The sequence below is a fragment of the Phaseolus vulgaris genome, chromosome 9 (genome assembly GCF_000499845.2).
Source record: "Phaseolus vulgaris cultivar G19833 chromosome 9, P. vulgaris v2.0, whole genome shotgun sequence".
Taxonomy (NCBI): domain Eukaryota; kingdom Viridiplantae; phylum Streptophyta; class Magnoliopsida; order Fabales; family Fabaceae; genus Phaseolus; species Phaseolus vulgaris.
Window position 1 is genome coordinate 29,447,943 of NC_023751.2, and position 27,444 is coordinate 29,475,386.

Below are 27,444 nucleotides of genomic sequence, written 5' to 3' on the forward strand. Positions count from 1 at the left end.
GACTACATTTTAAATAACTTTTTTAAAATAATCATCGTATAATTTTTATCAATACTATTTTTACAAAATTCTATATTTTTTAATTATATTCTTTTCACATTTTTAATTAACTACTCATAAAAATAATAAAATTGTAGAATAAAGAGTTAATATTGGCAAAATTAAATAAAAATTATGTGCTTCTAATTTTTTTTAAAAAATATTTAAGATAAGAGAAAAGAATAGAGATTAATCAAAACCGTTTCTAATCTAATCTTTTATATTTTGCAGACTTTACACTATAAATATTAAACAATGAGTAAAAGAAAATATACTGAGAAACTCGTCAACACCTGTCTCTGGCGAGAGAAATCGGAGATGTCATCGCATACTAACGATCCCCGTCAGCCATCGTCGGCGAGACCCTACGTGGCGCCGCAGATTGCGCCGCAGGACCTGCCGATCGATTACGCCGGCTTCATCGCTGTCATATTTGGTGTCGCCGGCGTCATGTTTAGGGTTTGTATTTGCGGCATGTCTTCGCCATCGATCTCACTGCACAATATTTTTTTTCAATGCGTTAACACTTTTTTCTTATTCTGTTATTTGTGAAATCAGTACAAACTGAGCTCTTGGCTGGCGCTCATATTCTGCGCGCAATCCGTAGCGAACATGCGGAATGTCGAAAACGATCTCAAACAAGTTATGATGGCTATGATGTGAGTTTCTTGGCTTTTCTCTGTTCGAATTGCTGTTTGCTTTTTCTATATGAGATTTGTTTGTGGATCTGATTGTGTGAGCCGTTGTTTCAAAATAGAAGCTTAGAAAAAGGTTGCATAAATGTTCATAGGTTTGGGAGGTAGTGTATTCCAAAATTCATTGGTTGAACTTAGAGAGAATGAGTGTGAGACTCTAGGCTGTTTGGGAGTAAGAATGTGTAGGAAATATTGGACATTATTTTCTAAAAATATTTTGAAACAAAATACAATATAATTTAAATGGATTGATTGCGGATGTTTTTTATCAAATGAGTCATGGATGATGAATTGAATTTTTTTTCTTATTTTATGATTATAAATTATAGATGGTTTAATGGTGTATGTTTTACTAAGCCACTACAATTCAATTCAAAATGTATCCGATCCATCTGTTACTAAAATGTTTGGGAGTTAATAGAGAAGGAGAAGAATGGCTCATAATGGAATGCAATGGAATAGAGCATGTTGATCTATTGTTTGGTTGTCTATTTTTTTGTCAAAGGATTTTCTCCCTTTCCATTCTGCTCCCTTCTGACTCAACTCCGGAACTGTGTTTTAGTATGTTTTCCCCTTTCATTCTCTATTACTCATCCTATTTCCAGCTTCCAAACATAATCCTCAACAAACAACAACAATAACAATGACAATCTTATCTCACTGGATAGGTTATATGAATAACAAACTATTGGGCTCTATCAAAAATCAAATGGGCTCTATCAAAAATCAAATTCTCATGAATTTTGTCCACCATGAAATCCTATTTCATAACTTCCTTCAGTGTCATTTTTGTTTCCCTCTACCCGCTACATGGAGAAAATTAGCTTCTGATTTTTTGCTTTCAATTCTTCTGGGCACTTCCAACCTTTTCATTCCAATCAATACTCTGGATAGATTCATTTTATTGCAGAGTTTTTTACTTTAGTGGAGTATATGCTTTGCCCAATGCAAAAATTAAGTAAATGTTGAATCTTGTTCTGTCGAGTAGATAGGACAGCTACTTGTCACATGTGTTTCCTTTGCCTAAAATAGTTATATGATTGCTGGTCATAATCATTTAAGTGCATCGCAGTCGTAGTCATTATTTTTAACTCCTTACAAATATTGGTATTCCTATCAAATAACAATATTCTTATGTGTGGACTGTTAAAAAGTAACCAAGATTATATGTGGTGCAAATTTCTTTTCCTTTCTAACGACCCTGCAACTTCTGAAGCATGTTTCAACTCTTCAAGGTTTTCTCTCTCTTTTATTCTGCTTCTATATGTTGTATTGCGGGCAAGTTCTTCTCGTTTTTTACTAGTAACCCTGATGATGGAAAATTTGGTCTCAATATCTTTCTGCACTTGTCTTATTACGTAACATTTAAGGCATATACAGCAAAAAATTGACTTACAAAATGTCTGGGGCCCTGGAATTTGTTTCCTAAGTTTGATACATCTCACATGACATTGCTAAATTCCAAGCAACACAGAACAATAGTTAGAGATGGAGAACACATGTTTAAGGGGGTATGTGAAGTACATAGTGGTTTTGGAGGGAAATGTCAAGGTATAGGACAGGTAATGTTACATCTGGATAAATGAGTATATATGGATAGCGTTTAATATTTTCAGAAATGTTTTTCATAATTCAAATAATGGGAGAAAGAATGTCTGGTAGAAAGAAATGGGTAGTGAAAGCCAATAGTCAGGCAGAAAATGACTTGCATTCCCATGTCATGGTAAAACTGCATATCCATCCATTATTACAGGGTTAAAAGTCAATGAAAACATGGGAATGGTACTTTTCGAGAAAGAAGAAATGCCCTGAATATGCTGTGAAAACTTGTTCAAAATGTTGAGAATATTGTGTTGTTTGCTTTCTTGGAGAATAGTTTAACATTCTTTGGAATAAATGCAATCATAAAACTTAGGAAGCTGGTAGGATAATAATGTCTTTCTTTAGAGCTAGCATTAGATGGAAGTGTCATCATAATTGTGGTTCATCAATCAGGCTTATAGGTTCATGTCTCCTTAAAACTCGAAGGACAAGATATCCTGTTCAGGACAGGTCATCTAGGAAAATAATCTCTAATATGTTATTGAAAAGTGCTAAATTGTTGTTTACCGAGTTATATTACGTTGACAAGAAAACTGCTGAAGTTTGCTAACTTCTCCCCTTATGCAAAATAAACATTTTTGTTCTGTTTTAATTTTTCACTGCACACTTACATTAGAGGCAAAGGTTTGGATATATTTTATGATGAGAATTTTGCCTGTAAGAATGCTATAACTAATCTTCAATACTACCATAATATACTAAACATATACAGTTCGGTTACTTGCGCTTTTTTAGAAGTATACGATTTGGGTATGTTGAAATACTCCAAAGGTTTAACTTGCTAGTATTTTTAGAAAGGAAGTGAGAGTATATTAACAGTTACATGCACACATACAAACACACACATGGTGATTTGCAGCATTTTATTTTTATTCATTCTTCTGATCATAAAGTAGTTTGTCAATTTCCTTGCAATATAAATTTCGTCCGGTTTTCTTCAGTTTTAAATTATTGACTTGATGTTAATCTGAACCCCAGGTTTTCTTTAATGGGATTGATAACAAACTACTTTGGACCTCCCAGACCCGGCAAACAAAGCTGAAATCTCAAGATATTGAGGTAGAAATAGACCATTTTTTAAGTGAGGGAAGTCTAAGTCATTCAATGCTTCCCTTTTCATTATGTTGCATTTACTCGTCTGTATTAAAGATGCTTGCGAAGTCAGGATACCCGAGTTTTTTTTTGGATAATTTAATGCTTTTATCATTACATATTAAATATGGATTACTCTGTAATCCGAGAGCTACACCATTTTGCACATTTATTTACGTAAACTTGGTTTTAAAATTTAGTTCAAAATGAAGTGATTTACATTTGAAGTACATTCGTCAGAAAATTACTTTTGTTTAATGTTTGGATGGATATGATTATAGTAACTTTTAAATTTGTTATTAATAAGATGGTTTAAGTTCATACCTCTTTTCACGACCAAAAGAAAAAGTCCATACCTCTCTAAATATATATATACACTCTATTTTCTTTCATTATTTTTGACATTTGTGTTAAATAGCTTAACTAATAATTTTAGTAAATTCTTTAATTGTTTTTGTTAGATATATGCGTTTACAACCGAATCAAAAACTATAGCTATAGCTGATAATCTCAGTACAACTTAAGAAGTGTCACAATTTGATCAATTTGATCGTGACTTGGTCTTTGTTATGAAATAATTGATGTCAATTATAATAATATCCTCCTTTAATATAAACCCTAAAGCTTAATTAGCCTGTTTTTGGAAAATCCTTGGCAACCTTTTTTTATAGAAATCTCCATCACCTTAAAAATGTGTAATTTAGCTTGTTATAAAACAGAAAGTACCTTGATAATTTGAATGAACTTTGAGAATTTTAAACAAGTTAAACAGTAAAAGAAGAAAAAGATTTGTATAGTAAAAAAAAAATGAATTATATAAGGAAAATAAAAACTCAAAATACAAGAACTTAAGATCATGCCATAAGACATGAATGTTTAAGTATTTTTAAATGAGAACTAGTAAGAGAAAGGGGACACGTATTAGAAAGTGAGATAAATATGTAGATATCTACAACTTATTTCAGTCTCCATACCTATTTTAAAAAATAACGTATTACTCATGCTCATATTAATACTGAATCAATAAAAAAATATAGTCAAAATCAGAAGACAGGTTTATTTGCCGTCTCTAATTATAATCTATAAATATTAGGTCAACAATTTTCAATTATACGTTAGTTTAAAATAACTGTAAAAAATATTTAGAAAATCAATATATTTCAATGTAGTCAATCACGCAGTGCTTGCAAATAGCAAAACAAAATATGAAAAGAATTGCAAAAATTAATTTAGGAATTAACTTAACCTCAGTTAAAGAAAGGAATTAGGAGAACAATTTGCTTCTATTATTAAGATCATTTCATTCTTCCATTACTCCCAGGCAAGAATTCAGGTTTAAAATCTGTGTCAGTAGTTGATAGTCAAGGAAGAATCTCTAAAGCTATAAAACATACTCCTTTTTGTCAGATGAAAACTAAATTACACACTCGAGCAATAACTGGGGACAAAACATCTCAACTATAAAATTAGCCAATATAAAGCCACCCGTTATAAAAAAAATGATAGGAATACATGAACAGCATTTGCTGGATCAAATGAATTTGTGCCTGCTGCTTCGAAAATATTGTGTTAAAGAATATCACCCCTAAGAAAATTATAAAATATCAAATAGCAATAACAAAATTGAATTACAAAAAAAAAATGAAAATGAAACCTACATGGTAGAATTTGTTGGCAATTGGTAATGAAGTCAGCACTGTCCCCAATGGAGGTTAATATAAGCATGTAAGGGTAAACACAGTGAAGGCTAATTTTGACAGGACAGGTAAAATAATACAATGTTATAATCTAAATGTACAGTGAAAATATTTACATTACATATCCCATGTTTTGAGAGACATTTTTTTCCTCAAAACTACTTCATAAAGTACCTCCTCCTCTCAAAGCATATGCAAAGGTGTCAGTTACTTTTCCTCTTGTGCACGGCCTGCTCCACGAGGCATTTTCTTCGAAGACGCTGCCATAAAATTTGATTCAACAACTCAAAAGCTATATATGGCATAAATCAACAACATATTCTTGTTATAACAATCAACAAATTCAAAGTTGATTAATAATATGCTCTATGCTAATTGAGAAAAATATTTTTCAAAGGTCACAATTTGCACGTTCATTACAATTACCCTTTTTTTCACCTGTTGGATTAAATTTGAATTTACTGACTTAAATGTTCAACGAATTCACCCAAGAATCCATGATAAAACAATAATTCTCACCAACAGTCTGTATATCTTTGTGAAAGTGAAACCTTTGTTCCTTGTGGCAGAGAACACAAACGGAAAGGTATTACGAACTCAACAGAGACAACGCAAATACAGAAGAGACTGTGAAGCCTGCAAAACGCCATGATTTGCAGTACAAATGGCAGTGGAACGGCCATGATAGGTAGGCGCGCTAATGAGTGCCTAAGGAATACTGGGAGCAACTCTGCCCGCTTCACCCCCACGATTGACTACTATACTATAGTTATACTAAACAGCTAAAGATAAATTAACAGTATGACAACCTATAAATTAGAATCAGCATTACTAAAAAATGTGGGATAACATCTACAAACTAATGGCAGGAACCTAGCTCGCATCTAATCTACAGCATGACTCTTTATGATATTTATAAACAAAACTTTATTAACAGGGAAATGTCGTCAACTGCTTGCAAAAATATAATAGCAATATGAGAAAGAGAGAGGGAGCATACAGTCTTCAACGTCCTTAAGCTGGTAATAGTGGGGCGCTATCTCCACCAACCAATCTGGCTTTAACTCTGTCACCTGCGATGAGTATGCAGTTTCAGCTATTGACTTATATCCATTGAAAGAAGTCATGAAACATTTGAATTAGTTAACAGTTGGCAATACCTGTCTCATATATTCCTTGGTTGTGAGTACTAGTTCATGGTATATAACCCATCTAGGAAGAACCTATAAAAGGTACAAGGAGAAACCAAATGATGAAAGAAATAATTAGATTTTTTAAACCATAGTGATCGCAACTTCACATGCATTAATACACATTAATGCAACATACAGTTGATCCATTCTTTTCAAATTGCCTCAAATTTAAATAAATACACAAACCAGATTGTGTTGTCAGGATTTCTCTAAAAATTTAAGGCTCAAGCTCAGCCACAGACCATACCAACCACTAGTAATAGTTCCTATATGATCATAACGGTTATAGTTCAGCAGCCGATTAGTATTACATCAATATTACAGGCAGTGATGAAGATATTCAACTCCAAAGACTTAAATATCATGCTAATCAAGTTGTTCATCTAGATGATGCTGAAGACTACATAGAGCACCCACATTTGCAAATTCTTACAATTGGATGATTCAAACCAGAGGTTAGAATTTTCATTCAAATTTAATTTCTATTTCCTTTCTATCCATAAATATATTGTGCCCTATGGTTTATCTTAGTGAGTGAATTTATGCCTAACTCAATCTCATAAAACCGACTTGTAAAATGAGGTTTACACCCCACTAATATTATAAATCAGTTTTATTTCTAGTCGATATGAAATCTCTAACACACTTTCGCATACAAAGGAAAGAATATCTTGAGTGTAGGATTAAATATTTGTGGGTGGCCTAAAAGGAGCCCAATAATGGTGGCACAATAGACCCAATGAACTTGAATAGGACAGGCTTTGATATCATATAAGGAAGTGGGTTTATTCCTAATTCAACCTCACAAAACCGGCTTTTAAGGCGAGAATTGCTCCCTACTCATATATTACAATTTGACTTTATTCCTTATCGACATGGGATCTCCAACAGTTTTTTTAGCCTTTAAATGATTTTAATTATATCTCTTCAAATTGACAACAGTTCTAGAATGATTATGCTTGGAAAGGGCCTTAATATTATAATTATGTAGGAAAATGTTCGTGAAAATGGAAAGCTTTGTATAGACTTCAATTTGATTATGGATCTACAGAACTCACACCCTTGAATGTCTCCTTTGTCCCCTTTGTTCTCAATCATTATCACATTTTACCTCCTTTGACCACATACCAGAACGAATCTTGACCCCAGTCTATGTCTCCTCCTTGATCTAGTCCTTTGGATTCATCTCTTGCCCCAATCAACCATCCAAGCATATTAGTTAAGATATGGTCAAATAGAAAATATTGGTCATTGAAAAGCTCACCTCATAGCTAAAAGAAATACACAAATCTTTGGTCTAATTAGGGGGAGACTTGTTCCCCTATGGCTAAAATAACTTCAGTTCACTTTTTCTTGCCATGACCACCATTCATCATTGGCCTCTCCTATTGGCCATTAAAATGCTTTCTTGAATGGTGAATTGAAAGAAGAGGTATTTATGGGACCAACCTCCTAGCTTCACTACCACTGAGGACTCTATTAGATTAGTATCAAATAGATGGAAATTCTCAACTGCATCTGTTGGTATTTAGTTAGATGTTGGTTACTTGTTGAAGTTACTGATGCCAGCTGTCAGTAACCATTCATAACTACTATAAATTCCAGTTAGCAACCTCTTGATCAATAGAATAATAAGAATTAAGTTTTCCCTTTCCCTCTTTTGTGCATTTTCTCTTAATCTTGACTTTTCTATCATGGCATCCAAAGCTCAATAAGATTCAACAATGGCTACAACCAATTTGTTTCCCACTGCCTCCGCTCCTCATACTTTTCCTAATTCAATATGGGAAAAAATCACAAGAGAATTGATGAAGAAAGAGACGAGTGAAGCCATATTGATGAAGAAAGAGATGTGCAAGACTTTTTTCACTACTGGTTATGCTCAAAATAATAATTTTTTCCCTGCAAATACTTGGACTCAATTCTAATCAGCACAAGACCTCCTCCAGCTCATCAAAATTCATATCATCCCACTGCATGCAACACTCCATGTTGCAACAAACCAGCTATTACATGAAAGGTCAAACACAGTAGATTGATTTTCACTGAGCTTTCCAAATAAATCATCACTTTCGCACCTCCAGTAATCAACTAGCTGACACTGTGTTTCTTTGTGACATGGGTAATTTATTCATATTTAGAAAAATATCAATACAATAAATAGAGGAGATTTGATATCCTCTAATAACAGAGTAGAACAATACAAATATGATCTTGATATTTCTGGTTATAAAGATATGATCTTGATATCTGTAATTAGAAAGATAAGATTCTTATTGCTGTAACCATAATATATCATAATAGGCACATACCCACTACTGTAACTAAGGATTTGATTTTTATTTATGATTGATTCCCTTTGTACTCTAATGTAATAGTACACGTCTTTACTGAGACAGCATTTAAATAGCTATCTTTGTATGGAAGTCAGAATATGTAATGAATGAAATATTCCAGTTGAAATTATGTATTATCTGTAGGTTGGTTTCAGTGTTTAACTATTTACAAAACTTTTTGGTTCAATTTGTTCAAATTTGTTATTTCAATAATACAACACAACTCTTTTGATTATCTAGAAATGGGGTAGAAAGCAGTCAATGAAATCAACATACATTATGACTTATCAGCAACATACAACACAAAAGTACCTGTGCCAGCCCCGCACTAGGATGTATGTGAACAGTCTGTGAATGTTTAACAGTTCGATAAGATCCATTCTTTTGCAGTCGAGCAGAGTGTGGGAAAAATCCTGCAGCAGTTAAAAATTAGATTCAGTAAACTAAAAGAGGATCTGCAATGCAAGAAAACATTAGTTTTTATAAGTTTACCAGAAGTGATAGATTTCTTGATGGCATCTAAATCACTTTCATTTGATGTTAGTTCAATCTCAACCCTCTCTAAAAGACCTGCCAGTTGATCACGGACATCCCTAGCCCGTTTCATACTCCTTACCTGGAATCAAAATAACAAACACAGAAATAGAATAATAAACCAAAATCAATGCAAGGATGAATAAATTCGAATGGAAGCATTCTAAGTGAGGATCATTGTAGAAATAGTCCATTTGTAAGTCATAATGGCAGGGGAACTAAATACGAACATCATTGTCACAAGCCTACATACAATACAAGATCTAAAATTTCCTTTTATAAAAATAATACTATCATATCAGAAGAAAAAAATAGGTAATAATAAAAAGCATAAGAAAAAGTCAATCAATAAAAAGAAAATAATAAGTAGTAATTACATCTTTTGAAAGCTATATCGGATCTATCTGCAAAAAAAAACCATCTAAAGTTGCTATTAACACTGCACATCTCCACTGTCAACAATGAGAACATTGAGGTAGTATTTTCGCCAAACTTCTTTAACAGACTTCAGTTTGTCGTAAATTTTCCAAGATTATTATAACGAATTTCAAATGCTTGTTAAATGAACTAAAAAAATTAACCAAAATTCAGTTTAGTTTGAGTTAACTAAAGTAACATTTCTTCCCATCACTTTCACTCCTCCCTTCCCTTAATTTTCTCAACTCCCGTTATCATTACTTATTGTACTTAACAATCTATGGATGTGTATACTACTTTCTTCTAGCACTTTCACTAAATATGGACACGCCAAATAATGGTTTGTACCTGTATATAGTTTTCATAACACCATTGCGTTGAATAATTGGTCTCCTTCCACGAATTGTAGACCTGAATGAAAAATAAAAAGTAATATAGTAAAAATTTAGAATTAAAAACGTTAATATTAGATCACTATTTGACAAATATGAACCCATGATTATCTGGTCATGTCCCAGCTTGATGAAAAGATAAATACACATAGACACTAGCATAGTAGTTAAGAGTGGACAGCATAGTGACTACCTCCCAAAACCACTTACAACAGCAAAAGGTCCAAAACTCAACAGCAAAAGCTACAAAAATATAACCAATAATCAATCCCAAAACAGCAAACTAGCCAATCACCATGTTCAAAAAAAATAACTACTGTGCATATAACATCAAACAAAACAACCAATCTAAATTTAAAAACATCTAAACATCATCTTCAGTTGCCATGTCAAAATTTCATACTCATCTGCATCACTTTCACCATTGTAGATTTGTTCCTCCTCACTTCCAGTTTTATCATCCTATTCATGTTCTTGTTGCACTAGTGGTTGTTGCTCTTTTATGTTGCCTAGTATATGTAATAGGCTCCCCAGACCGAGTTGCAGCTCTCACAGTTCCCCAACTTAAATCGTCAAAAGACCAATTCTTCTTCTCGGACAGCATCTTCATCTTCATTGGCCATTTCTCCTAACAACCACTCATTACTGTCATCATCCTCATTCAAGCTCACTATTTGTCTTATCTCCATCCTCTTGATTTGGAGATTGCCTTTGAATACACTTACACCATCCCCCCCATCCCTTCCTGATCATTGATTCCTTAAAATTATTGGGGATTGAGACAAGGACCTGCGGCATACAATGGATGATGGAGTTGACACTCATCTTTGGTCAATTATATCAAACAGCTCCTTGTACTTTTATTTCTTGTTGAATCCATTTTAAGTAGCTTCTTTCTCCCTATCCATAGCCTCATATGTATAGCCCATTGCAGGTTTTTCCATCATCTGCTAACCTAGGAACTTGTAAACTTGGTCCCGTATCATTTAGGGTGTAAATCGCATCAGCCCAAAAAGTTGGCATGAGCACTGTGTCAGTTTCTCTTTTCCCTTTAGTTTCCTTGGCTTCCTTTGACTTCAACCAATCATCAGAACAAGTGAACAAGTTTCTAAGGTTATTTTTTATTATGCAACCATTGTAATGTGAGGAAGGTTGTGCCAAACCTAGAGACTCCATACCTAATCACTTTTGTTTTGTTGGTGAACCTCATGGTATTTATTAGAAAGCGAGTTTATACGTAACTCAACCTTATAAAATTGGCGTGTAAGGTGAGATTATACTCATTTATATATTATAATTTAGTCATATCTTTTGTTGGTGTGTGATCTTTAACACACTTCCTCATGCCTAGAACTAGACATCTAAAGCATGGTACCAAATATGTATGAGGGATTCAATAGCAGCTCGATAGTGGGTAGCATGATAGATCCAACAATCCTCACTATGTTCGGTTCTAATAGCATACTAGAAAATGAGTTCACATTTAACTCAATTCTACAAAATCAACTTATAAGATTAGCTTTGCACCCATTTTATATACTATAATTTGGCATAAACTCATTTACTAAGATGGTATCAAAGTCTTTCAGAGTCTATCCTAGTCAAGTTCTTTGGGGCTACTATGCCACAGTTATTGGGCTCCTGTTAGACCACCCATGAATATCTAATCGCACGCTCAAGATGTTCATTCCTTAATGTAAGGGGATATGTTGGAAATCCGACATCAACTAAGAATAAGGTCAAAGTATAATATACAAGTGGGGTGCAATGCTCACCTTACAACCCGGTGTTGTGAGGTTGAGATAGGCATAAACTCACTTAGTAAGAATCTCTAATCGATATGAGATCTCCTACAATATTTAATGGAAAATGTTGCCCACTAATCCCCCTCTGTATAGTCTTCCTCTCTTGGTATTTTCCACATGTCTTCTAACATTAAGTCAAGACAATGGGCAGAAATGGGGTCCAAGAGAAGTGTGGTCTCTTTGCTTGCAACAACTTACGAAAAACCACAGATGCATCCTTCTCATCTTTTTTTCTTGAACATGCTTCCTTATCACATCAAGAGGATTCAATGTGCAACTCTTATGGTCTCGCTTCACTCCCATCTCATAACTCTTTTCAAACTAAATTTTCAACTTACGGCCCTTTTATTATTTATATCACATAGGGTTTAGGCCACATGTGGACAACTTTTAATTACATGATTAGGAGATTTAATTACATTCCATAATTAGGAGGATTAATAGGTTGATGGTCAAGCTACTGATATGCTTGGTAGATGCATGGTGGTATGTAGTGGTTCAGGAAGCAAATGCAGCAAGGTCCGGAGATCCTTTAGTCTTTGCTCTACTTGGTTATGTTGTGCTGGTCACACCTAGCTGTTAGCATGTTTTCCCTAGCAGTTTTCCCTCATCACCAGGCTTCTGTTTTGTTTTGTGCTGGTGTTATGCAGATTCAGGTTTTGGGACTGAGTATATTTAACTAGTTTTAAGTTTTTGAGTTAAGTGGTGTGCCGCTTAACTTTGATCTAATTGTTGAATGCTTAATTAGGAGTTCTTATGTATAAGGGTTGGAACACCCCTAAAGTGTTTCTTTTAAATTCTATTAATTCATTGCTGATAAAAAAAAATAGGTTGACAGTATATTTTATATTTATTGTACAGGATCATTGATCCTAAATTATAGGGATAGACTATATTAATCATAAATTAAGGTTTCCAATTATTAAGTCTTTGTATTTTATTTAAGAGCAAATACTCCTCTTTGAATAATATCAGAAACAGTTTTTTCTGACAAAAACCCTGTTTCATATTTGAGCTTCTCTCTCAGCCCCTTATGTTAGATGGAAACAGTGACACACTGCACATGACCCACAAAGAGCAGTGTGGCCACCACAACCTCCATGTGCGATGTGACACAACCCACCATCACAGTGGATGGCAAAAGAAAAATATCTAATCAATAACTAGATCAATAACAGTGTCTAACATTTCACAGAAAGGAAAAAATGCATATAGATAAAGTTGATAATCAACAATACAGAAAAAGTCAGTAGCAACAAAACCTTTAGCAATGCAATATGATCTCCAACATTTCCAGTGTGAAAATTCATCCTTGCATTGTCTGCATGAACTTGTTTATCCTTTGGACGGTAAAATATTGAGTTTCCAACAGAAAGCATAGCAGCAATTGAAATGATATCATCTGAACACTTGAAATTTTCTGAGGCGACTATCATTTTTGATAACATAGGATCAAGTGGGAACTCTGCCATCCGTCTACCCACCTTGGTTAACTCGCCTAGCTTATTCAATGCACTTAATGCAAACAAAAGCTCCAGAGCTTTTAATAAGGCCTCGGCAGGGGGAGGATCCATAAAATCAAAGTTCAACAAGTCATGAATACCAAGACTTTTTAAAGTCAAAACTACATTTGCAAGGTTCGTCCTCTGTATTTCAGGAACAGTATTTTCCTCCAAATCATTGTGAAAATTGTATGCAGTGTACAGTCGGAAGCACTTTCCAGGACCTGTTCTACCAGAACGACCAGCTCTTTGATTTGCTGAAGCTTTTGAGATGGGAGTTACTAGCAAAGACTCCATTCCTGTTCTTGGATTATAACTTTTCATCTTACAGAATCCTGGATCAATGACATACTTGATCCCATCAATTGTCAATGACGTTTCTGCAATATTAGTAGCAAGGACCACCTTTCGAGCTCCTTCAGGAGTGGGTTCAAATATTTTAGCCTGTAATTCAGTTGGAAGATTGGCATATATAGGGCATATTATTAACTCAGCAATTTTAGTTCCCAAGCCTCTAGTTCTATGCTTCAAGATTTCTTCTGCCGTTTCAATTTCTTCTTGACCAGTGAAGAATACCAATATATCTCCAGGAGGTTGAGTGACATGGATTTGAAGTGAGGTGACAATAGCGGCATCCAAGTAATCAGCCTCAGGTGCTTTGGTGTAGTTTATTTCAACAGGATATCTTCTCCCTGGAATTCTGAATATTGGCGCAGAATCAAAGTAATCACTGAATTTCTCTGCATCAAGTGTAGCACTTGATATCAGCAACTTGAGATCAGGCCGGAAACGAGCAATATCCTGTCATGAAAACAGAATAGAGACAAACACCTTAGTCCTTGAAAGTGTATAGCTGATTGAACACTAAAATTTGGTATTTACTAATTAAAGAGAAAATTTAACCAGAAGCTGCCCAAAGAATTGTCAAGTACTCTGCTCACTTTTTTTCCAACAGGGCATTTTCTATATAACTTTTATATAATTGCTGCTCCTAAAAATATAATAATTGTCAACCATGAAACTTTATACAAAATACTATTCCTAAAATACATAACTGAACCTAATTAAACAATACACACGTAACTGCTCCTATTTTCTGCCAATAACTGTCCTATCTGCTCCTAATCCCATAAAAAACACTGTCACACTAATATTTTTAACTAAGAAATTCCAAATAAGTCTCTGAAAGTGCAATCAGTCAATGGCGTGAGTCAAAAATTCAAAAACGTTACTTAAGTTACAATATTAACATGTTTAGGGACCAAATAAGACTTAAATGAAACCATTAGAAATTTCAAGGACTCATTTAAAAATTTCTTAGTTTCAAAAACTAATATGACAACATTATACAATTACAGGGACCAAAATGATGATTTAGCCCAAAAACAGTACGCAAGTACACAGGAGGATCTTGTAATTAACTAGAAATATGATTATTCATTCTTTTACCTGGATATGCTCCTCAAATACATCCAAGTATGAGCAAAGACCATGCATTAATGAGTTACAGTTACAGTTTGACCCATAAGCAAATCTTGTACAACGACATAGAACAAAACAATTCATGCAATCAAAACCACCATATCAGATTTCTTACATGTAAAAAAAAAAACACTTGCACCAAACTCAACCAAATATATGCGTAAAGTGTCTTGAATATCATTAAAAATGCTTATTTTTCAAGGAATAGGCTTCAAAACATATCAACTCTGGACCTGTTCGAATTATTAATAAGGCATACAAATTTAGTTCATCACAGAATGTTCTGCTCACCTTTACTAATCCAAACAAAATATCAGTTGAGAGTGTTCTTTCGTGAGCCTCATCCACCATTACAACACTGCAACATTTGCAAACATAATAAGTAAACAATTATAATGCGTTTAACTAAACCCCAAGTATGAATCTAATATAAGCTCACCTATAACTTGCTAGATCAGGCTCACCAAGAAATTCCCTCAGTAACATTCCATCAGTCATATATTTCAGAATGGTTTTCTCTGATGTACAATCTTCAAAACGGATGGAGTAACCAACCTAAAAATTGAAAAGTTCCAATTAAAAAACTAAGACACGTGAAAGAGAGATGCACATAATCAAATTACATACTAAAAAGAACTCAACATAGCATGCGCATATCCGGTTTCTAAGAAATGGGAAATCTTCACAGCAAATAAACTTTAGAATAATAATAACTAACATAAATCAATGTTAAAATATTCAATACTTAGGGTGGCCTACCTCATGTCCTAATTTAACACCCATTTCTTGAGAAACTCGAGCAGCAACACTCATAGCTGCTACACGCCGTGGCTGAGTACATGCAATCTGCAAAGAAAAATATAACCACCTTAGGTTTGCTTGTTTCCAATGCCTACAATTCGAAAGATATGATACAAGACATGAAAAGTTACAATTTAGGGTTTAGGGTATTCATAGTTGAATGGCACAATCAAAATTAAATTCTTAACCATGGCCATTGTTCTTGAATTGTTTTTTAGGAGCTAAAGTAGCATGCGTGGAAAAATAAAACAGGTAACTACTTGTTCCACAATTTATAAACAATAGTTGACAAGGCCCAACGAACAATAATGGAGAAAAATGAAACATCAGCAAAGTTGCACTGCCTCGTCAGTACTTGCACATTGTATATTAAAAGTCAATATAACAGGAGCATAAAATAAGGTTTTCAGATGAAATGAACCTATTGTAAGCACATAAAAAGCAATTAAATCCCACCATTCCACGCTTCGTGTAGCCAACGTCATGAAGATATTGGGGGATCTGTGTTGTCTTTCCGGAACCAGTTTCTCCAACAATTACAAGTACCTATATAAAGAGAATATTCAAGGTTTAATTTGCTTAAACATACAAGTGTATACAAGAAAATATGTATACAAAGGCATTGGATACCAATACAGAACAGTTCACTAACAACAGAGATGAAATTCACTCATATTCAGCACCAAAGAAGGAATAGAAGGGGACAATACCTGGTGATCATTAATAGCTTGGAGCAATTCATCCCGATAGCGGTACATGGGTAACTTTTTCCTCTCCTCCTATAAAAAAACACAAAATGGTGAATAATATAGTCTCATTTCATAAATTAATCCATCCTCGTAGCCTAATTTCTTTCACAAAGAATTAAAATATCAATAGTATAATTGTTGTATTATTGCACAAACCAATATAATAGTAGCCTCAAGTTCTCTTTCCAGTTGCCATCTTACAGTTGTCCTTCTTGCCTAAATCAATCATTATTGAAGACTACACAAATATGGTGGAGTGGCACTAAATTAAAAATTGGCCAAATTATCGTTTTCATCTATAATTCATCTACAATATTTAATAGAGGGGACAGCCCATTTAACTGTTTTTGACACAATTTATTTATCCATTTTGTCATTATGATTTGTTTATTTATTAATAAAATAATGATATGATAGAAATTGGATCAAAGCACAGTGCAATGTGCCTATAGCAAGATGTACTCGTTAGAGAGATATCGATACCTGTCTAGTGGGATTTTACACTGGAAGAATAGATTACAGTGAATTGAAACAGAAATTACATAAAACAAGGTGGACCCTCCCTCACTATTTTTCATATTTTCCTTATCCCCCTTTTTCTCCGCTTTTTCTTTTTATATCTATATACATGTTCTTATGAAAATAGGATACTTAACCTCACAAAACTAGCTTGGAATGTGAGGTTTGCACCCACTTATATATTATAATTTGATCATACATCTAAACCTCACATAAGGTGAGGTTTCCTTCTAACTCACCTAGATTTCTTAACAATCTCTCCTCAAGTGAGAGTCTCTTCCACAATATACATCTTCCCTCTCGAGCGGAAGCATTTCTTAACTATGACTCCTTTAGTTGTTACCCTTCCTTGTATCATCATTCACCACAACGAGATGCTTTTTGAAAGTTTTGTCAAGAAAACTTTCAATACAAGGAATCCACAAACATAGAATTCTTCTTCTACTTTATATCATACTCGCTAGCTAGTCACCAAGACGAACCATCAGCTCTTATACAATTTTATGAAAGTAGACTTTAAGCCTAATTACACCTCACAAAATCACCTTGTAAGGTGAGATTTGCATCAACTCATATACTATATGTCGGTCATATCTCTAGTCAATATGGAATCTCCAACACATATCACAATTTACCTCCCAAATGTCTTTGATCATCCCACACCCAATCTATTAAATTAACTACTTCCTTGACTTCCCAATACCCCTTCTTTGCATCTCTTGCAACATGTCATATTAACCATTCCCATCTTATGAGATAAAATCCCCCATATTACTTCAAATATACATCTTAGTTATAGATGGTTTCCCTCTCCCACTTGAGTAACTAAAAATTGCTCTAGATCTGATTGAAAAAAAAACACACTACTGAACTGGTTTTTTCTCCCTCTTTGTTGTCCTTTTGATGAGCAAAATGAACAACACCACTTCTTGATTAAATTTGTACGTCAAAAGGAAATCATTAAACAGGGAATAGGATCCACATCATTAGCGGATCACACAAAGAATTTCCCCCTATAATAGTGTTACGTAAAAGAGTATGTTAGACATTTAAATATCAGAATTCCTCTCAAAATTAATCAACTATTTTAAATATTTTATTTTCATTTATTTTAACTTCATATTAAATATTTAAACATGAAAAATGATTGGTAAGTTAGTGCCGGTCAATCTGCAAGCAGCTAATAATGTCGTGAATAAATTTCAAAACGCTACCTGAAGTGCCTCCAAAGCTGACTTTGCTCTGGACTTTTCAAGAGAATCTTCCATCTCTTCATAATCAAACTGCAAAAAGAGACTGATTCAAACAAAAGAATATCACCATTGAATCCCATGAGTCAAGCTGCGAAATCTACACACCTTATCTCCATCCATTACTGATGCCTTGATAAAATCAATCTGGTCCTCAAACACATACCTAAACAATTTATGAGCCAGTTTAAATCAATTATTTCTATACACAAAGAAATAGAGGTGATGAATAACACCCTACATAAATCTAAATAATTAAAAAGGTTAAATCACTCAGAAGGTCCCTGAACTATTTAAGAATTTTTAATTAAGTCCGTAATTTTTTTTTCAATTGGGTCCTTGATCATATATTTTGTTTTGTTGATGGATAATTAACCACAGGAACCCTATTTAAATAATGTTAAGGGAGCTAATTGAAGGAGTTCCCTGGTGCAACAATAAAGTTGCACCTTAATGATTGATTGGTCATTAGTCTGAATCTGGAGACTTGTTTCTAGATGAAGAAACTTACTGATAATCATCAGAGACTTTTTTATTTTTTGAACCAAACTTCAGCGTTGCCTTTCCTGAAAGATGTTATTCAGAACTTACATAGATAAAGTATAAGGACTTCTTAAGAGTAGAGATTTTATGAGTATAATAATACAGAAATCTCTACCAATTTGATGTTCCTCCCAAGCCTCCTGTTCAGCAAATGGATTCATTTTATCCTCAGCATTTGGATCCCTATAAAATAAAACAGACATAATGATTGATCAAGCAGGTAAAAAATGCTTCTGAATGCACAACCACAAGATGGAAGTTAGAGGAAACAAGTGATAACTGGTATATAGTGTATATGTGATTCCAACTGGAGTGGAGATCATTTGGTAAGTGAAATACCTGTAACGCTGCATAGCCACAGAAAATCTCTTCTCCTGGTTAACACCACCTTCCTCATCATAAGCTTCTGGTATTCTATACTGCAATTTCAGTAGAATATGAGAATTGGACAAAGAAACATATAGATGGTTCAATTTAATGAGCGTCTAGATCCCTTTGGGAGTTCCCAGATCCCAAAAGCATTAAACACTGTCTGTCAGCTAAAAGATCTCCAAACCAACTTCCATTTTATTATAGAACTATACAGCTTAATCTTGGCAATAACTTAGTAACACTCAATAGAAAGTTTAAGCAGAAAGAACTGGCAAGCAACTTAAAAACCTTATTTCAACAATAATCAACAGTTAATAAATAAACTAACCAGGATGTCATACTCATGAAATACAAACTAAGTGATTATATACCTCATTCACATTGTCAGCCTCCTCTGTGCGCTTCTTCACAAGTTCATATATCTCTTTCTTGTACCTAGGGGCAATAAACGAAGCACATAAAATTTTTCCTTGGTATACAAAAGCTATATCTTTGATATTCATGGTTGGGTTCTACATACTCATGGAATACAAATTGATTATATACTTCCAGAACATACAGATTGAACATGAAAAAATAACAAAAATCTAAATCAACAGTTTGATTAAATTTCAAAGATTACTAACAATTTTTAGTTTTCTAGAATTTTGAAATTGGGACACTATGTTACACGTTTGGTTTACAGTTAAATAAATAACATTCCCAGTAAACCATGTTCCCAAGAATAGAATTTAGTCTAGTTTCTGCAAAGACATTTCCATAGAGAAGTGAGAATTTCGTAGAAAAGGAACTTTAAATTTAACACAACCTCATAAAAGTTACTTATAAAGTGAAATTTACATCCACTTATATTTGACCATATCTCTAGTCGATGTTGGATCTTCAATAGAATCTAACTTTCTCAAGTTTAAATAAAAAATTTAATGAAAAAATACCATGTTACACTTATTAAATCATTTAACATGATAATAAATTAAAGATTTAAATAAAAATAACACATAATGAGAACTTATAAAAATATTCCAAGCAATATTTTTTACTAACCAACCAGAATTTGGTCATTCCGAGGATTCATAATTCCCAAGATTTGTAATTCTCAAGTACAAAAAGATTTCTATCAAACATCCCCTGCAGACCAAAGCTCGGCCTGGCATTTGCTTCACATAATTCATGGTAACAAAAGACAAATTGAAGTGGAACTCAATAAAGCACTAAACAGATAGATTACCTCAGTTCACGATATTCTGCTTCTGAAAGCTTCACACCTTCAAACAGATATTGCTCATCTTCTATGTCATCTCTGCAGTAAACAAGAAAAACTAATAAATTCAACAATAGAATAAAGTACTAGATGATAATAGCATAATACAATCAAACTATAATCCATTCATTGAACGAAAATGTGATCTAACCAAAAACCTTAAGAAAACAAAATATACTGAAGTTGCATCATACCTCAGTTCTTCTAATTTCTTTTCCTCCCTTTTCTTCAAGTATTCTTGCCGTGAAACCTTTCTGCAATGACATTGGTGGAACTGTAAGTGAGATGACATGCTGTGGTAAATTTTAAGTGCTTTCGAAGCAATCGATAGCAAATTATCCTCAAACAAGACAAGAGGAAAGACAAAAGCAACAATGTGATCGGATACTTGGCAAACAATACCATTGGCAACATAAATAAAAATTTCAATATTTCATTAAATCTTTCCAATTGTTTCTCCGAAAATTTAATTCAGTTTTCCCCTCTCCAATCCCTTGTGCAAATTTAGCACACAATGTTCCCTTAAGGAAACCAGAAGTTGAGCACAAAAAAGCAACCAAGAAATCAAATCAATCCCAAGAAAGTTTAGTTTCAAAGGTTTTCCTTTAGAAATGTATTCCTTTTGAAACAGCAAGAAATTTCATACAGAGCAACTTGATATAGCACTTTATTTCCTCCAGTCAACAAACCATTTAAATCAACATTTGGTCTCTTGATTTTCTCAGATGTTTTCATGCAAACCATTTCCAAATCCTAAACATTCAATGAACTAGGTTTACAAACTTATTGTGATCATCAATTGACTATTGACATGTATTAATGGGCAATTAGTTATATTAATGTCTCTTTTGTTAACGTATTTTGGTTGTGCCTTATCTTAATATTTTAAAATTCTCCTTATCTCCCTGTTCATATCATACCGAACTGGTATTGCACTATGTTTTGAGGCTTCTTAGGTTGACATAAAGCAGTCAAATTTCAAAATGGAAGCCTGCTCATGAGGCCACCATAAAAGAAAAGCAAAAAAATAAAACTCAGTATGCTAGTTTACAATAACTAGCACTGCCCAGCTATCCATTAGTGTATCTTTAACAACTTTCTTTTTTCCAAAAGAATCTTGTAACTACGTCCATAAAACCATTTACACAGTTATAAAATATTCATGATAAAATAATAATTATAAACATAACAATTTACAAACTTCATGTTTAAAATAAATCAAACAGATTTTGAAGCAAAAAAATGCAAGACTCGGAAGGTATTAAAGAATTTAAAAAAAAATCGAAAAATACATCTCTTTCATGGTGATTTGAAGGCTAAAACCCAGAAAAATAATAAATCATTTTCTTCATAGATATAACTTAAGTTAGTATTTAATTATGTACGAAAAACAATATGCATGAATAGATAGTAATGAAAATAAAATAAAAAATATAACTAATTTGTGCAATAGTTTTTAAACTTTACAGTAATAAAAGATAACAGATATCATCTGAATATACAGATAAAAAATTACAATAATTTAAATTTGCTAGATATATCATATATAATCTAAACTTTAGCACTTAAGTGTTAAGCTGTTTATACATTTCATAACATTATTTATTTATCAAAAGAATTTTTGCTGGATTTTCAGTTTTCCCACCTTTTCTTCCTCAAAGACTAACAAGGTTCTTAAACATCAAACTACCTGCTTAAGTGTCAATCGCTTCCCAAAAAAAAAAAACAATTTCTTTTTTAATATTATCTTATCTTAACCACACACAAAAATGTAATAACAAACCTCAAAGCTTGAATATCATCCCGCTCAGCAGCAGTAGATCTTCGAATTGCCTCTTCTGTTGGAAGACAGATTGAACCAATATTACAAAACCAGTATATAGATATTGTTGCACTATAGAGATAAAGAGAAGCATTGAGTTGAAACCGCGTGTTTCTGTAGCAACACAAGTGGTTTATTTATATTCAGAAAAAGAAATCAATACTTGATATTGTTGATAAACCCTAAACCCTAAATAAATCAATACAATAAATAGAGGACATTTGATATCTCTAATAAGAAAGAGATGAATCCTAAAAGAATACAAATATGATCTTGATATTGTTCATTATAAAGATATAATCCTTATTTTAGTAATTATAAAGATATGGTTATTAGTTTTGTAATTATATCACTTCCTCTTGAGCTAGAGCATATAAGTTATATGTGCTCAACTTGTTGCAAATGTGATTGATCCTTGGTCCTCTTAGAGACTTGGTAAATATGTTTGTCAACAATTCACATGAATTGACAAATCTCAAAGTGATATCTTCAAACTCCAGTTTTCTCCTATGAAATGACAATCTATCTCAATATATTTGTTTCTTTCATGAAAGGCAGGATTAAAGACATCGTGTAGTGCTTCCCGGTTGTTATAAGATGGATTTAAGAATGTTATTCAAATTTAAGCTCATTCAGAAGTTGCTTTAGCCATATGAGCTCACAGGTGACTCAAGTCATTACCCTGTATTTTGCCTCTACACTTGATCTTGCCACAAGCATTTTGCTTCTTACATATCCAAGCTATTAAATTGCCCCAATAGAAACATGGGATCATAAGCACGGTACCGTCATTGAACAAGTAGTGTCAGAAGATCTTGGAAAACATTGTACAGACACTAGCTGTCATTGAGGGCATGGGCATCACTCCAAATTGATGGACACATCTCATGATGACATAAAATAGGTGTGGGTGAGGTGTGGATAGTGGACTTGAGAACACTGCACATTTGAACATCAAACTTTATCCATTGTTTGTGATCAGCTATCAATACAAATTTAGTAGTGGTAGTGAGATAAGATTTGTGGCCCAACCCACGGAATCATATCCCAATTTCAGAAGCCCAAGTGTAGACCCATTCATCTTCTCAATATTAAAAATATGATTAGAAAAGATGGGAGCATTTGTTTAGAATCAGGGTTAGTGTTGGAAGACACTTTTCCAGAGCTGTATTTTTTCCTTCAAATTGGAAAATACTAAAATAATTGTAGGAGAGAGAAAATAAGGAAGAACCACCAAACCAACTCCAATGGATATGCCACATGGAGGAGGACTTAGGCAAGAGGTGGACAGCCCTCAGGAGGTTGATGGACTAGTGTGGAGAGTTATGATGCATGCAGAAGTGTGGATGGGTATTTGGGTCGTGCTTTGTATGATTGGGTAGATTGTGATGATGCTATTCCAACCCTATAGTCATCGAAGAGGAGGTTAGGGCCAGCGGGTCCACCAGGCAAACACGATTTTCAAAAAGGCTCTAGATTTCATGTTAAACTATAAAGATAAAAAGAAGCATTGAGCTGAAACCATGTTTCTATGATTGCATGGATAGTTTTTTATATTCAGAAAAAAGAAATCAATACAATAAATAGAGGAGGTTAGATATCCTCTAATAATAAAGATTTGATCCTAAAATAAAACAAATATAATCTTGATAATTTTCTTATTATTAAGATATGATCCAAATATTTGTAGTTATAAATATATGATCCTTACCTTTGTAATTATAACAAACATAATGCATATAAACATGCATGAAACCACAAACATACCTTCCTCCTTTCGTGATAATTTATGTTCAGTCAGCTGACAATCAAGAAACAATTCAAAGAATTAGAAGAAAGCAATAGATAAGGCAAAACAAAACAAAAAATAGTACATTACATATGTATGCATGAACTAGGTAAACGTAAATGTGCTTCTAATAAAAGCATCATAATATTCTCCAGTAATATTAAAGAATCTAACAAGATTAAAATAACAACAAAGTTATAAGTATTATCCGAATTGCATTAAAGGCTGATAATAGCATATATACCACTAACAATTTTTAATAGGGGTTGGGTAACATAACACTAATTACAACTATACAACCAAACATTTTAGATGAGACCTAGACAAGCCAGATTAGTGGTTTGATTTACCCTATCTAGCCACTAGGTGTCTATTTATTTTGCATTATAGAACATATATTCACTTCTTTTTACAGAAAAAACCATTTGGAGTTTTTGATGAATACTAGGTGTTTCTATATGCTTCTAGCCTTGAGAAGAAACTTGATGGCAGAGTGGAACTTCTGTTCTAATCATGCATATGGTTGGAGTAGAATGTAGACATCTTCAAGGGTGCTTCTATGCCTTTAGATATGCTATGCACATGTCTACTGTGTGCACTTTCTTTGGTGATAAGCATGGCCTGTTAAGGGGAGAACAGGACAATCTTATATGTGGATAGATGGACAATTTGTTGCCAGTATAAAACAGAAAGTATGAATATCCTTGCTTCTTGGTGGCCCTTTGGTCATTGAGGAATCCTTAATTGCATTTTCCTTGTTGATAAAACTTCTTCATTCATAAAAAAATAGATAATATTATAATGAAAAACTACAAATCAGAAGTTAATAATAGTATAAAACATTAATTTTTATATAAAATAATGCATATTGTTAACCATCTACCCTCACAATTTTCCTCATTCCTTTCAACAAATTTTCTTCTTTTATCCATAAACAAAGCATTCATGCAGCTACTATTTAACATCCTGAGTTAGTAATAGTAGTATTAAACCATGATGATACTGATAATAATTAATTATTAATAATAATCATTAAAAGAATAATGAACAAGTACATGTAACCAAATCAATCAAACATTGACGAGTACCTTCCGTGTCCCTGCTGCATCTCGTTCTCTCATATGCTGCTCTAATTCCTCCTTCTCTCTTTGATCTTTCAACATTTCTTCTTCAGACTGTATGCAAATGACAAGAAATTACATCAAAACAAGAGATGGACAATAATAATAATAATAACAATAAACAATGTTTTTTAAAAAATGTAATGAAACAATGTGTATACACAAAGGAAAGTTTTTTAAACAAAAAAACCCATTGACATTATCAACAATAGACTTCAGAAAATCTAGTTTTCTTTTGAAAACACAAATCATATGGAAGATAGGCAATAATAGCTTTGTATCATCAAGGTCATATGGATCTAAACATCACTCGGTAAGGAACCTAATTACCCAAAACAGGACCAGAAACCACTGATGAAGAGAGTTGGATATGCAGCTTGGGAAAAATAAAATATGGCTTACAGTCAGCCATAACATTAATCAAACAAGTGGATATGACAGAAACTTCATTATCAGTAACGAATTTAGTCATGCACAGGCAAATTTAGACATTTAGGAGGGGAGTAATGAAAAAGTACCTCCGAATCATCATCATCACCATCAGGGGAAGTTCTTCTCTTCACTTGTCTCTCACTTTCCTTTCTCAAAATCCCCTGCAGGATTGCATTTGGTCAAAACAATTCACATGCTGTTAGAAGAACCATCGATTAGCAGCTTACCATGAGCAAGAAATATGAAAATGAATCTAATAGGTTATGAGCACTTTGCCTCGTCGTCTTGATCATCTTCAACTTCAGTTTTCTTCCTGAAACGCTTTTTTTTATGATCTTCAGGCCTTCTAGATGAAGAAGAAGTAGTTAATGAAGATTTATCCACAGATTCATCATCACTATCGTCATCAGCCTTCAAAATTGTGTAAGTCTTCTGCTTCCTGGCCAACATTACAGCTTCTCTCTCTTGTTTTTGATATTGCTGATACAGAATGCAGAGTATCAATAGACAGCAGATACTAGAGATTTCCATAGAAAAGGATTTGCTACATGAACACTATCGCAGTATATTTCACTGCACCTTAGATAAAAAAGAAAAACTCACATTTAAACCAGATGATTTGCGAGGAACTCTGGAGTAAATTTCTTCCGCAAATGCATGAGTATCCGTAGACGAGATCCCGAACTCCACTAGCTTGCCCACCAAATCAGCTGGTGAAGTAGCTTGTTTGGCTGCAACACCAAAAAAGTGATTGCCAAAACATGGCACATGAATCCCTGACATATGATTTCCAAACTGACTATAGAAGAATTTTCAAGGTGCAATGATATTAGATGAATTACATAGTCCAATCATGTACTGTACGACTGTGGGCTGAGAATATCCCAGTAGGGACATTAATTTTTCTGATACCCATGTCTTTAGACTATCATCACCCCCCATTGTCACTGCAGGAACATAAAAAACAATACATTAGTCTAGTTTTGGAGTACATAGTTAGAGAAAATGAAAAGAGTCTCTCTGACAATGATGTTAAGACTCCCATCAGCCCAAACAGAACTTGATCAATAGTTATAGACACAATAAAGAACGAAACATATATGCAATATTTGCAACAAGTGCTAATGTTAAAAACATCATGCAAGATAGAATACTTCTGAATTTTTTTTGATACAAAGTAATCCGCAAACAAACTAAGTCTATTAAAAACTTTTTGCTGTATGTTTCTGCTACGTTTAGAGGGAAACAATGTCAAGAAAGAAAATGTGACTCAGAAAATGTTTTTGCTGTATGTTCTAATTGCGCCATGCGCTGCCTCCATCCCAGCAGCCCACAGAAACCCTACAATTGGGCATGTGAGAGTGAGAGAAGAGCGGGACCGTGATGAGCTACGGCGCCACCGTGCTGCCGCACCGCTGCGCCTCCGCAACACAGTCAAAAGCGTCGCTTCACAGACTACTTTCGTGAAAGCGTGCGAGAACAGCCGCTGTGAGGAACGCCGATGCGCTAGTCCGCGAGAGGCGCCGCCGCGAGAACCACCGCGAGAGAACAAAATCAAGAAATCAAAACGTGAAAAGAACTAATTACCAACAATGATTCTCCTGCAGTGCCTCCTCACACTAGGAAGGAATCGATTTTCCTGACCAAGGTCCTAGTCTACTCCGAAGGTGTGAATTTGTAGAATTGAAATTGATTACATCACTCTTCTTATGGAATTGCAGTAAAATGGTTTCTCTAAAAACCTAAAATTAATAAATAAAACTGTAAATAAAGCAATAACTCAGAGATAATTGGATGAGATAATATAAATTTGATTTGTAACCTAAATTACATTGTCAAAAATCTTATACACAGAGACAACAAAGATTAATCACTTCCCCGTTCTTAATGCTCGTGAATTTTCAAACAAGTAATCCTGAAATCACTTTTAAAAAGAAGAATAAAATATATTTTTTGAAAAATTGTGGGGTGCAGGTTTAAATTGAGGGGTGCAGGAAGC

The 27,444-nt window shown here is 33.7% G+C and overlaps 2 protein-coding genes and 1 long non-coding RNA gene across 10 annotated transcripts; 2 read left to right on the top strand and 1 right to left on the bottom strand.

Moving 5' to 3' along the window:
- Window positions 1-283: 283 nt before the first annotated feature.
- LOC137820397 (protein Asterix) lies at window positions 284-3,582 on the top strand. Its single transcript, XM_068624469.1, has 3 exons — window positions 284-498; window positions 598-698; window positions 3,315-3,582. The coding sequence occupies exons 1-3, from the start codon at window positions 295-297 to the stop codon at window positions 3,376-3,378; spliced, it is 369 nt and encodes a 122-aa protein (XP_068480570.1). The 5' UTR covers window positions 284-294; the 3' UTR covers window positions 3,379-3,582.
- A 1,334-nt stretch (window positions 3,583-4,916) lies between these two features.
- On the bottom strand, window positions 4,917-27,362 carry LOC137820267 (pre-mRNA-splicing factor ATP-dependent RNA helicase DEAH1-like). Of its 8 annotated transcripts, XR_011082595.1 has the most exons (30): window positions 27,277-27,362; window positions 27,033-27,187; window positions 26,288-26,392; window positions 26,049-26,176; window positions 25,722-25,925; window positions 25,532-25,606; window positions 24,981-25,067; window positions 23,871-23,904; window positions 22,065-22,119; window positions 20,476-20,535; window positions 20,249-20,320; window positions 19,392-19,455; window positions 18,988-19,067; window positions 18,764-18,831; window positions 18,617-18,671; window positions 18,214-18,271; window positions 18,070-18,138; window positions 16,298-16,366; window positions 16,044-16,133; window positions 15,546-15,632; window positions 15,226-15,341; window positions 15,078-15,144; window positions 13,065-14,105; window positions 10,191-10,240; window positions 9,954-10,016; window positions 9,147-9,270; window positions 8,967-9,067; window positions 6,286-6,348; window positions 6,126-6,198; window positions 4,917-5,385 (listed from the first exon to the last, which is right to left on the bottom strand). XR_011082595.1 is itself a non-coding variant. In XM_068624244.1 (29 exons), exons 3-29 carry the CDS (start codon window positions 26,385-26,387, stop codon window positions 5,333-5,335), a joined length of 3,156 nt encoding a protein of 1,051 aa, XP_068480345.1. In that variant the 5' UTR covers window positions 26,388-26,392; window positions 27,033-27,187; window positions 27,277-27,362; the 3' UTR covers window positions 4,917-5,332. The 8 variants fall into 8 exon arrangements, 6 of the variants coding, with proteins under 6 accessions (XP_068480345.1, XP_068480347.1, XP_068480350.1 ...); XR_011082596.1 differs by lacking the exon at window positions 27,277-27,362 and having other exon boundaries at window positions 25,673-25,925; window positions 27,033-27,156; XM_068624244.1 differs by lacking the exon at window positions 10,191-10,240.
- On the top strand, window positions 12,130-12,783 carry LOC137820268 (uncharacterized). The gene is made up of 2 exons (XR_011082597.1): window positions 12,130-12,246; window positions 12,633-12,783. It is a non-coding gene; the product is annotated as an uncharacterized lncRNA (long non-coding RNA).
- Window positions 27,363-27,444: the final 82 nt, after the last annotated feature.

Coding starts and splice junctions, on each gene's coding strand:
- LOC137820397 (XM_068624469.1), top strand. CDS start 295: ATGAGTAAAAGAAAATATACTGAGAAACTCGTCAACACCTGTCTCTGG. Junction 499..597: donor TCGCCGGCGTCATGTTTAGG/GTTTGTATTTGC, acceptor TTGTGAAATCAG/TACAAACTGAGCTCTTGGCT. Junction 699..3,314: donor CAAGTTATGATGGCTATGAT/GTGAGTTTCTTG, acceptor TCTGAACCCCAG/GTTTTCTTTAATGGGATTGA.
- LOC137820267 (XM_068624244.1), bottom strand. CDS start 26,387: ATGGGGGGTGATGATAGTCTAAAGACATGGGTATCAGAAAAATTAATG. Junction 25,607..25,721: donor AAGATGATCAAGACGACGAG/GCAAAGTGCTCA, acceptor GCAATCCTGCAG/GGGATTTTGAGAAAGGAAAG. Junction 6,199..6,285: donor CCAAGGAATATATGAGACAG/GTATTGCCAACT, acceptor TACTCATCGCAG/GTGACAGAGTTAAAGCCAGA.